General features: G+C 42.8%; 1 protein-coding gene across 1 annotated transcript; it reads left to right on the top strand.

Moving 5' to 3' along the window:
* The first annotated feature begins 4899 nt into the window (after positions 1–4899).
* Positions 4900–7495, top strand: LOC142590803 (obg-like ATPase 1). The gene is made up of 2 exons (XM_075703211.1): positions 4900–5916; positions 7008–7495. The coding sequence occupies exons 1-2, from the start codon at positions 5059–5061 to the stop codon at positions 7341–7343; spliced, it is 1194 nt and encodes a 397-aa protein (XP_075559326.1). The 5' UTR covers positions 4900–5058; the 3' UTR covers positions 7344–7495.
* Positions 7496–12006: the final 4511 nt, after the last annotated feature.

Genomic DNA, 12006 nt, shown 5'->3' with positions numbered 1-12006 from the left:
CCTCTGCTATAGAGGGCTGCCAGATAAGAAGCAATACGAAGTAGGATTCCTGATCTATACGGACATAGCGGGCAACATTGACGGATTCTACAGCATTTATGAAAGGGTAGCAGTAGTCGTAACCAAACTTAATAAGAGGTATAGATTAAAGGTAGAACAAGCCTACGCCCCAACATCCAGTCATGATGATGACGAAGTAGATCAATTTTATGAAGATGTTGAATTAGCGATGAGAAAAGTGAAAACAGTATACTGTAGTAATGGGCGATTTCAATGCAAGAGTGGAAAAAAAGCAATTGGCAACTACGGTGTCGATTCTAGGAGCGCTATAGGAGATGCTGGTAGAATTCGAAAGGAATAAGCTAAGAATAACGAACACCTTTTTCAAGAAGCGTAGCAGCAGAAAGTGGACTCGGAAAAGCCCTAATGGTAAAACAAGAAATTAAATTGATTTCATACTTTCTTCCGATCCCAGCATAGTGCAGGATGTAGAAGTGTTAGGTAGAATAAAGTGCAGTGATCATAGGTTAGTAAGGTCTAGGATTCACCTCAACTTGAAGAGGGAAAGAGTAAAATTGGTCAGGAAGAAACAGGCCAACTAGACGCAGTAAGGGTGAAAGCATACCAATTCAGGCTGCTATTTGCATACAAATATGCAGCCTTAGAACAGAGAGATGAAGATGACATGGAGGTAATGAATGAAACCGTAACTAGGCTGGCTTCAGAGGCAGCAATTGAAGTGGGAGATAAGGCACCAAGTCAACCAGTAGGCAAGCTCTCCCAAGTAACAAAGGACCTTAAAAGAAACAACAAAGAATGAAAGTGTCCAACTCAAGAGATAAGATAGAATTTGCGGAACTGTTAAAACTGATCAACAAGGAGAAAATAATGGATATTAGAAATTATAATGTGAGAAAGACTGAGGAAACCGTAAAAAATGGACGCAGCCTGAAATCAGTGAGAAGGAAACTTGGCATAGGACAAACCAAGATGTATGCACTGAAAGATAAGCAGGGTAATATCATCAGCAATCTCGAAGATATAGTAAAAGCAGCAGAAGAATTTTATACTGACCTGTACAGTACCCAGAGGAGCCACGATACGTCCATTCGACGCAGTAATGAACAGGTTGCAAAGACTCCTCCTATAACTAGCGGTGAGGATAGAAGGGCTAGCAAGACATGAAACGAGGAAGAGTGACAAAAGAAAATGGAATAACAGTCGATTTAATCTAAGATGGAGGAGACATAATGCTTGAAAAACTGGCGGCTCTCTATACGAAGTGTCTATCAACTTCAAGGGTCCTAGAGAACTGGAAAAATGCAAACATTATACTAATCCACAATAAGGACGAGACGTTAAAGAATCGAAAAATTATAGGCCCAGTATTATATAAAATATTCGCCAAGATAATTTCCAATAGAATAAGGGCAACACTGGACTTTAGTCAACCAAGGGAACAGGCTGGCTTCAGGAAGGGATACTCTACAATGGATCATATCCATGTCATTAATCAGGTAATCGAGAAATCTGCAGAGTACAATCAGCCTCTCTATATGGCTTTCACACATTACGAAAAGGCATTTGATTCAGTAGAGATACCAGCAGAAACAGAGGCATTACGTAATCAAGGAGTACAGACCGCTTACGTAAAGATCTTGGGAAATATCTACAGAGATTCCACAGCTACCTTAATTCTCCACAAGCAAAGTAGGAAGATACCTATAAAGAAAGGGGTCAGACAGGGAGACACAATGGGAGACACAATATCTCCCATGTTATTCACTGCATGCTTGGAAGTATTCAAGCTATTAAACTGGGAAGGCTTAGGAGTAAGGATCGGCGGCGAATATCTCGGCAACCTTCGGTTTGCCGATGACATTGTTCTATTCAGCAACAATGCAGACGAGTTAGAACAAATGATTGAGGACCTTAACAGAGTGTAAGAGTGGGGTTGAAGATTTATATGCAGAAGACAAAGATAATGATGAATAGCCGGGCAAGGGAGCAAGCGTTCAGGATCGCCAGTCAGCCTCTAGAATCTGTGAAGGAGTACGTTTACCTAGGTCAATTACTCACAGGGGACCCTGATCATGAGAAGAAAATTTACAGAAGAATAAAAATGGGTTGGATCGCATACAGCATACATTGTCAGCTTTTGACTGGAAGCTTACCATTATCATTGAAAAGGAAGGTGTACAATCAGTGCAATTTACCGGTGCTGACATATGGGGCAGAAACTTGGAGGCTGACAAAGAAACTTGAGAACAAGTTAAAGGGCCCTTCACTAGGCCCCATAGCAAATTTTGGTTATACGCTGCAAGTTGTTACATGTCATCTAGGGAGCATTCTGCCGCAAAAATGTTTCAAATCGGCTCATTAATAGCTGAGATAGAAACATTTCAGTGTCGTGAACCCATGATTTCAGGAGGCGAGCTCCACTGCATAGCGAGACTCTCTCTCCACTCGCCCCATCTAGCCTCCGCAAGCGAAATTCCTTCCCTGCGTTCTTCCATACAGGACCTGCACAGGTCCTGTACGGTATGCACAGGGCCAGCGGGGGGGGGGGGGGGGGGTGAGGCACGTGACTGCACGACCGTGGGAACAAGCAGATGAAGCGGAAGTCCATCTCTCTTGCCTCGGTGCGAAGTAAACACACACACACACACACACACACACACACACACACACACACACACACACACACACACACACACACACACACACACACACACACACACACACGCGCAGCTATTCTGTTTGTGCGTTTTATTATTTCTCTAAACTTCAATTCGTCAATTCAAGCAACAGATCACACAAGTAACATATGTTGCCTTGAATAATTCTCTAAGTCACGTGTCACCACGAGCGACGTCACCGTCCTGCTTGGAGCGCGGTCTTATTCTATGGCGCGGTGGCCGCGAGGAAAAGGGAAAACGGCGTTCGGATTGAAATTTCAGACCTTTCCGCGGCGTGTAGCGACGTATTCTTTGCAAACACGATCGTAAGCGCGCATTGTATGCTCTGCGCTTGTCAGCTCAAGATGGCCAGACCTGGTGAGGTGCCTTTTAAGGACCGCGCAAAGAGCGATGGAACGAAGAATGCTAGGCATAACGTTAAGAGACAGAAAGAGAGCGGTTTGGACCAGAGAGCAAACGGGTGTAGCCGATATTCTAATTGACATTAAGAGAAAAAAATGGACCTGGGCAGGTCATGTAATCCGTAGGTTAGGTAACCAATGGACCATTAGGGTTACAGAATAGGTGCCAAGAGAAGGGAAGCGTAGTCGAGGGCGGCAGAAGGCTAGGTGGGGCGATGAAATTAGGGAATTCGTGGGCGCTATAGTTGGAATTGGTTGGCGCAGGACAGGGGTAATTGGAGATCGCAAGGCGTGGCCTTCGTCCTGCAGTAGACATAAAATAGGCTGATGATGATGATTACTTCGGTCGCCAGTGACATGCACAATGAATTATTGAGCGTTCTAACATTTTCAGCTGAAACTCTAATGACAGGATTGTTTACCACGCGGACCCACTAGACACCGTTTCGTGGCAGTACAGAGCTGCGGCAACCAGTCGCACAAGGTAAGTCGACGACGCGAGGCGTCCCCACCCTCAAATGAATACAGCCACACGGTAAAGCCGGTTACTCACCTCCACCCGGCGATGCGACGACTACGAAGGGTCTTGGAGACGCACTTGTGCTACTGTCGAAATGCATCTCTCCTGGAGGTGGTATTCCCGACAACCGATGAAAATGTAGGCCCCTCTTCTTCCCTCACGCGTCAGACCTCGTGAATCGCGTGTTTCCTGCACGAGTGTTTTTCTCGTCTTCTGGTCCCTTCAATTTGTATGCGCTCGTTTTACTAGCTTCGATAGCATGCTTCCAGGTATCAACCGGCCTACGGCGCGCCACGTAATGTAAGGCGGCATTCACACTGAGTTCAGCTACAGCGCTGGTCAAGTAGGACAAACTTTTAACTCTGCGATGGCCCTATGAGGGAAGCTATGGTCGTTGGCTTAAACGCTATTACGCGAAGTTGTCTGTGCACTTGAGATCCACTCATTCTCTGACGCTCAACACATTCAACGCGCCCCAAGTCTGCTTCTTTAGCCAGCAACTATGAATGGCTATCAGTTGGTTTTTTTTTTTTTTCGAGAAGGCCGAAGAGTGAGGGGACCCAGCAGTACGATCTTACCTCGACATAGCGCTGTAAACACTGTTGTTCAAGGCGCGTATAAAAATAAAAATCCTGTTATCATGTACGGGCGGGATCATTTCGGAATGCGAAGATTGTGCAGCACAATGGGTGGTTTGGATGCATGAGGCACGCAGTAGGTGCGGGAAGGATGCGACTTCAAAGAGCTAGCTTGTTCAAACGCTTCGTGCTCTACCTAATGATTTCCGAATTCAGCGTCCAGTATTAGCACTCGCGACAGGCTTTCGAAATCCCGCTTTTTCTACGCCAAGCGTCGTCTGCTAAAGGCATAACGGCGGTATGACTGACAAGTGGACATCTATTCAAAATTGACGCATTGCTATCTCCTACCATCCACTAGAAACCAGAATATCGAAACCGTTGACTAATGACTCGGGATCACATGGATAATAATCACTCGGGACTACATAGATAACGCTAAAGAACCGTATCAATCCAACGTTTGGAAGCGTCGAGATTCAGCCCGGACTCCAGACGCCATCTAGTAGCCGTCTTGACATTATTTCTTGTTTTATCATGCTTGGCAAAAGGAACAAATACTTCAGAAAGTACTACTCAAATTTAACAGTTTCAGAGGTGTAAATTAAACAGGCACCAGTTGTGCGTTTCTGCCACTAGGGATACCGGCTACCATGCCTGCAGCTTGTATCTCGCTTCGCGCATCTTCTCAACCTTCTGAACACTGGATGAATGGCTGGAGTGGAGGCAATGCGCTAAACGTGGCGGCGTCGAAGAAGTCAGTCCCAAAACGTTGTCATTAATCGTCATCGCTGCCTGCTACCTGAAACCAAGCACGTTGTCGGGCGAACCTCTCAATACGCCGGTCTCTTTATTTGAACATGCCGCCGAAGAAAAAGGAAGACGAGACAGAGCGACCAGTGCTGATCGGTCGCGTAGGCACGAACCTCAAAGTGGGTATTGTCGGTCTGCCCAACGTGGGTAAGTCCACCTTCTTCAACGTGTTGACAGCCAACCAGGTGCCCGCCGAAAACTTTCCCTTCTGTACGATCGACCCAAACGAGAGTAGGGTTGCTGTCCCCGATACTCGTTTCGATTACCTCTGCGAGTACTTCAAGCCGGCGAGCAAGGTACCGGCATTCCTCAACGTGGTTGACATCGCGGGGCTTGTGAAAGGTGCCAGCGATGGTCAGGGTCTCGGAAACGCATTTCTGTCCCATATTCGAGCCTGTGACGCGCTCTTCCACTTGTGTCGCACTTTCGAAGACGAAGACGTGACGCACGTTGAAGGCGACGTCAACCCTGTCCGCGACATTGGCATTATTAATGAGGAACTTCGGAAGAAGGATGAGGAATACTTGTTCGCCATCATTGACAAAATGGAACGCACTGTGCTACGAGGTGCCGATAAGAAAATGAAGCCTGAGTATGACATCCTGGTAAAGATCCGGGGAATTCTGTGCGATGAAAAGAAGCATCTGCGGTTTTGCGACTGGAATGTGAACGAGATTGAAGTGCTCAACAAGCACCTCTTCATCACTGCCAAGCCCATGATCTACCTGGTAAATCTGGCCGAAAAGGACTTCATACGCAAAAAGAACAAGTGGCTGCCTAAGATCAAAGAATGGGTCGACAAGAATGATTCAGGCGCCGCTGTGATTCCATTTAGCGGCGCTTTCGAGCACAAGCTGATCGAAATGGACGCCGAGCAAAAGAAAGCCTACGAGGAGGAGCACAAGGTAAGCGCCATGCACGTGCAGAGACATACCACACTGGAGCCAGTGCATTTTGTTGGCGCCCATAATTTTTTCATAACTATACAGCTAGGATTATCTCAGGATAGAGCGTACTGTGTTCACAGGCAGACAACTTGAATATGTGCCCCTTAAATAGAAATTTCTGTGGAAGCTTGAGCAGTTGTGCTGTGAAAGCTTCCAGCAACTAGTTTGTAGCTGTTGCATATTTGCTCGAAACATTGAAAAACGCCGGCCATTGAAGGGGTGCTCGTGAAACCTTGGGGACTTTCCCAATGCACATATTTTTTGATAGGCACCGGCACCTATCCTCGTGTCTCACGAAAGCAGATATTCATTTCTGATGTGTCACTAATCTCACGATTTATTTTTGTATGCACTATTGCGGGAAGCCCTTCTCACAATTTGATTTGTGCATCGAGCAATACAGTCAGACTCTGACAGTTCATGTGCAAGTACTATCAGTAATAAAAAAGATTACAAAGGCTGCTTCTGGTGCCAAGTGCTTTGACATTGTCATGCACAACGCTGCATTTGAAATTGGTTGCAACAGTATAGTAAATTCTAGGGGCCTCTTTAAGTAACATACCATTACGTGAGCAGTATGATCATTTATAGAACGACAGAAAGCTGAGCTAGTCATTCAGCTGATCATTTCTAGTGGAATGCATTGCTCAGTCAGCAAATGGCTCTCCCAGCTGATCTGCTGGCTAGATTGTGCTGACACTTTATACAAACAACTACCTGTTTCATTTGAAACAATTAGAACATGTAGCTTGCAGTGATATTGGTCTAATAATTAAGGTTCCTAATATGGATTATGAAAGTATTCCAGCATACTCTACCTACTTTTACACTGTTAGCATTTGTGTGCTCCATTTTGCTCAACACAGTTCTTTGAAAGAAAAAAAAAATGCATGCATCAATTCTTATCTTTAAAATCAATACAGAAAATTGAGTCTTTGATAGTTCTGGAAGCGATCTTTTTGCATGGTACATGCAATGATGCTGGTGTCATGTTTATATCATTCCTTAGGCACTGATGAAATAACAGTGTGACTTTTTTTTTTACACAGGTGACTTCAGTTCTAGACAAGATAATTGTGACTGGATACAAGGCTTTGCAGTTGATGTACTTCTTCACGGCTGGAAAAGATGAAGTCAAAGCGTGGACAATCCAGAAGCACACTAAAGCACCGCAGGCTGCTGGGAAAATCCACACAGACTTCGAAAAAGGCTTTATCATGGCTGAGGTGATGAAGTTTGATGACTTCAAAGAGGAAGGCTCAGAGGCAGCTGTTAAAGCCTCTGGCAAGTACCGACAACAAGGCCGCAATTACGTTGTGGAAGATGGTGATATCATCTTCTTTAAGTTTAATGCAGGTGCAGGGTTGCAAGCCAAGAAAAAGTAACGCTGACTGCTCACTGTCAGAGATTGACACTTTGTTCACAGGTTCATTCATGTTTCTGCCAAGCATGTATGCCTTATGGAGTTTCACAAATTGCATGTTTTTGCAAGTTTTGAATGAGGTCTCAAGTAAAGTGAAAAACCTCATAAAGGCAACTGATGTGTTTTGGTGTTCCTTTTGTTTAATTACTTGCTACACACAACATACCTGTACTACGCATCATTGTTGAAAGAACCTTTCAGACATTACTTGCAAATGCATGAGCCTTATGAAGTTTTTCTTGTTACTTTGGTACAAGATAACTGGCCCATATTTTTCAAGGGCTCTCTCTTCTCTACAAGGGCTTGATAAAAGGTCCTTGGTGAAAAGAGACATATTGACAATGTATTGATTAGAATCTTACTGTAAATAACTTCATTTTTACATCAGCCTAATTTTCCATATTTACACAAACAGCCGACAGTTTGCAAAAAACAAAAAGACCCCACAAATGATTTGCAGGCCAATGTTTCTACCCGTGCACCCTTTTAGTTCATCTTGCAAATTTTAGTTTCAATGAATTATATGAAACTTTCAGCATAGAATAGGAAAGAAATGAAACTGTTGATGCCATGAGGTCATGTTCGCGGTCAATCAGTTTCGGGGACATCACTTCCAGTGTGCATTCATTCGATTAGCCAACTGAAAGAATATTCATCACACCAATGAAAATGCTTGCTGCATGTGACACCATAAGTGAAAGTGTCCCTGGAAGTGATCGACTGAGAATGCAGCCTATGTAACTAGAGGATTTCCGCAGGGCATCTCAGCTACCATGCATCAAGTTTTAAAGAGGCTGATTATTCTACACAAATAAAACCAAGTGTATGTTCTTTAGTGTTTTGTTCAGAAACTGCCAGTAAATTTTGGGTGACCAACTACCAATTAGTTAATTGAAATTAATTAGCTGACTTATTAATTCGTTGTTACAATCATCAATCTGCCAATTAGGGGGCTATAGAGAGCCGTAAGCGACGTCAAAAGAAGGTATTTTTAGCAAAGTACACATGGCATGTTTACTTTTTCTAGCGAAGAGAGAAAGCCCGCGAAATAAGAAAATATCATGTGACTGCAACCGTGTGCATAGGGTAGCTGCACCATCAAACCGTCTCAGTGGGAAAGCAAGCTGTTCATCTGTTACTGAGCTGAGTTGCAATGATAACAGCATGCATGTTCTTTCCACGACTCACCAACAGCTCCCACCAATCGCATAATACCAAGGAAATGCATGGCCCCAAGTGGTGAGCCTGAGATGAACAGCTTGCCCTCCCACTGAGACTGTTTGATTGGACTGCTATCCCATGTGTGCAGATGTGCAGTCACATGTGGTTTTTAATATTTCGCAAGGATTTGTTTCTTTGCCAGAAAAGGTAAACATGCAATGCGTACCTTGCTGGAAACACTTCATTGTGACGTTTCTCACGATTCTATACAACACCCAATGGACACCTTGACAATTTAAGCAATTGAAAAGTTTGCTATTTATGTTTAACCAATTTGATGTCGGCAACTAAATAGTTCGCAGTTTGTCAACAAGACACTCAACAAATGCACTTTGTCTTATTTGTGTATAATAACGCTATTTTTAAGAACTTGGTACACGATAACTGGGACAGTATTGGCGATGAACCAATACCAGAACCTAAAAAGCATTGACCCACTGACTGATTTACAAGTATTGCATTCTTAGCATCTCATGTTTTACAGATTCAGGTTTATGTAAAGCTTATACCTCACTTAAAATAATTCACTCGGATTTTTTATATATATCGGATCGCCCAGAAGCGCATAAATGAGTGTATCATAAGAAGCCAACAAACAAAGACACCAAGGACAGCATAGGGGAAATTACATGTAGTTAATTGAATTAAAGAAATGATAAATTAATGGAAATGAAAGCGGATGAAGACACAACTGCCCACAGGTGGGACGTGAACCCACATCTTCGCATTGTGCGTGCATGCTCTTATCAATTGAGTTATTTCGGCGCCGTTTTCCCATGCACTTTCTGGGGTATTTATGTCTATCTACTAGGACTAAAACTGGGGAGTGTTAGCCAGCACCACCACTCATTGTCTTGAATTTATTCTTCCTTTAATTCAATTAATCAGTATAAATTATTTCCTCTATGTTATTCTTGGCATCTTTGTTTGTAGGCTTCTTATAATATGACTCATAAAAATCGGGCCCTCGGTTTCCTCTCATCTTGTTCATAAATGAGTGTAGTTATTGCAGAAACAGTATACCAAGTAAAAATAAGTAAATGTTGAATTTTACGATAAGTTTACTGCAAAAGACACAGCTCACTTTGCAGTTTGTATAGGGGTGTGCAAATATTTGAAATATGTTGAAAGCAGATTGTACACAATACTATTTGATTGAGTTCTTGAATAGGCACTTTTCAAAATTTTGAATATATTTTTAACATACCATACTCATGTGGCAGTGATAGAAAAGCATATTAAAAGCTAAGAGGTGTCAATCCTCTGCTTCATTGTGGTGGGAATGGACAAGAACATGTATGCCCATATTTCACCATGCAGCTGGCCTAGTTTTGGAGGTTGCAATTTCTTTTCTCTAACAGAAGTGCGTGTGGAATATCATAATGGAATTGCTACCATTTCACTGAGGAGCTGAACTTCATGGCACCACAAGAGATACTCCTTTTTTTTATGTGTTAAGGAAACGCTGGGGGCTCAGCATGACCTTTTGCTTGTATGTGTTTCTGTACTTATTGTTCATTTTAGACAAAAGATTGCAGTTCTGCACAAACTTCCAGCAAACTGCACATCTGAACGAATGGCCTCTTTTCAGGCTTTTTCTTTTGTGCCTTTGCTTGTTTCCAATCGCTTAACCCATTAACTGCAGATGTCGAGGCAACTTATCACAATGAGCATCCTCTGGTGGCGATGACGAGTTAACTCATTGTGAGCTTGCTACAATTTTTGCACATGTGTGTGTGTGCAGTTTTTTTGCAATTTTGAAAAATAAATAATGCACAATGACTTTGCTATTTTTTTTCCAACAAGACCAGTAAAAATGCAACAAGCATTTCTTGCATCATATCTTTTAGGAAAAATTTGCACAAAATATGCAGATCTAAAAAAATTTCGCTTTTAATAACTTTTTTCAGCATGGCAGTTAAGGGGTCAAGTTCTAAAAGCCATCACTAAAATTGTAATAATGGCTATCTGCCCCTTGAACACCTTTCTGCCCACCTGATTATTGTGTAGCATGGCTCACAACCATGCAGTTGTACACCTCCAAGGTAGGCGAAGTGGAGGACTGTGTCTCACCTGATAGTTGACAGTTTCAACAGAACTGTTTGTTGACCTAGTTGGTGCTTGCTGAAGGACGTTTTTTTGCCACAAATTAAAACACACACAAAAGTAATACACATAGAGGACGGCACAGGTGTCATCCGTGTTGTCGTCTTTGTGTCTTCCTTTTGTGCATGTTTTAATTTGTAGCAAATAACATGCATTTCACAGCTGTAGCTAGCCATACCAATTTGTGTGGCGCTTCACGAGCTGTTGGATTAGCTTCAGTGTAGCATTGCTCGTCTTCCAGCTAGCAGATCCAGGTTTGGTTCCTGGCCAGTGTGAGATTTTTCTCATTGTGTACATAGCTATTTCTACACATTCCAGGAAGCTACGCAACGCAACATTAACAGCTATTCACTGTGAAGAGTGAGATTTGCAGCTTGTTGATGCTGTAATATTTGTGTTGTTTTAAACCATAAACAATGTAACAAAGAGTAAAAGTATAGAAACTTTACACCTGCAAGCAAAGTACCTTGTTACCACAACAAATTGAATCAAGTGAGACATTTCCCCCCGCGCACTGAAATACCGAGCACACAATAGCTGTCTGCCAAGCATACGAAATGCATTTCTCCTTTTTTTTTAATGCAATAAACTCGGCGAATTTGACACTGCTAAAAAAAGAAAACATTGACTTGCCCTGCAATAGTAGTTATTCTCAGTGGGAACTGTATTAGTTACATATTTTAGTCTATGGGAAAGTAGCATTGTGCAAGTTTTGAAGTGCCTCTTCAAAATACCTGTGAACTCTCTTATTTACGAGTGTTCTCTTTATAATGTCTTAGTTTTACTTATACCATTCTGCCCAAGTCGGTGCACTGTTTGGCCTAACTTCTAGCAGCATTAAGTCAAGCCAACTGGTAAGCCAACATGTGCAAGTTCATACTGCACGTGTGCTCTGGAAGCAATTCAGATGTAATGTCAGTTGGTCTTTTTAATTGGAGATGGCACCCCTGCAGTCATGGAAAAAATGCCACATGGACTGTTTCACAGAAGTGCTGCATGGAAACATGCCCATTTTCAGCGCCGAGTGCTTCAACAAAAGTTGTAGAAAATAGCATGAAATACTATTACAGTGTTTCAAATATGTGGGTTTGTTTTCCACCACTTATAAACCAGTGGATCTGCCTGCTGCTGGGTTTTCTCCCTTTGAGAGGCCAGCTCGTGCCTCATGCAAAGAAATTTGTGTAGGTGCTTCGTGTGTGCCAGAAAAAGTTAGTTCATTTCTCCCAGCGGTATAATGGCAGAGTTTCCTTCTTTAAGTGCTCATAGACATTCTAAGGAAATTTTGCCAGAAAATTTGA

This window comes from Dermacentor variabilis, chromosome 1, assembly GCF_050947875.1.
Source record: "Dermacentor variabilis isolate Ectoservices chromosome 1, ASM5094787v1, whole genome shotgun sequence".
Classification (NCBI taxonomy): Eukaryota; Metazoa; Arthropoda; class Arachnida; order Ixodida; family Ixodidae; genus Dermacentor; species Dermacentor variabilis.
Note: the sequence above shows the minus strand (reverse complement) of the source record. Positions and strands in the feature narration are given on the sequence as shown.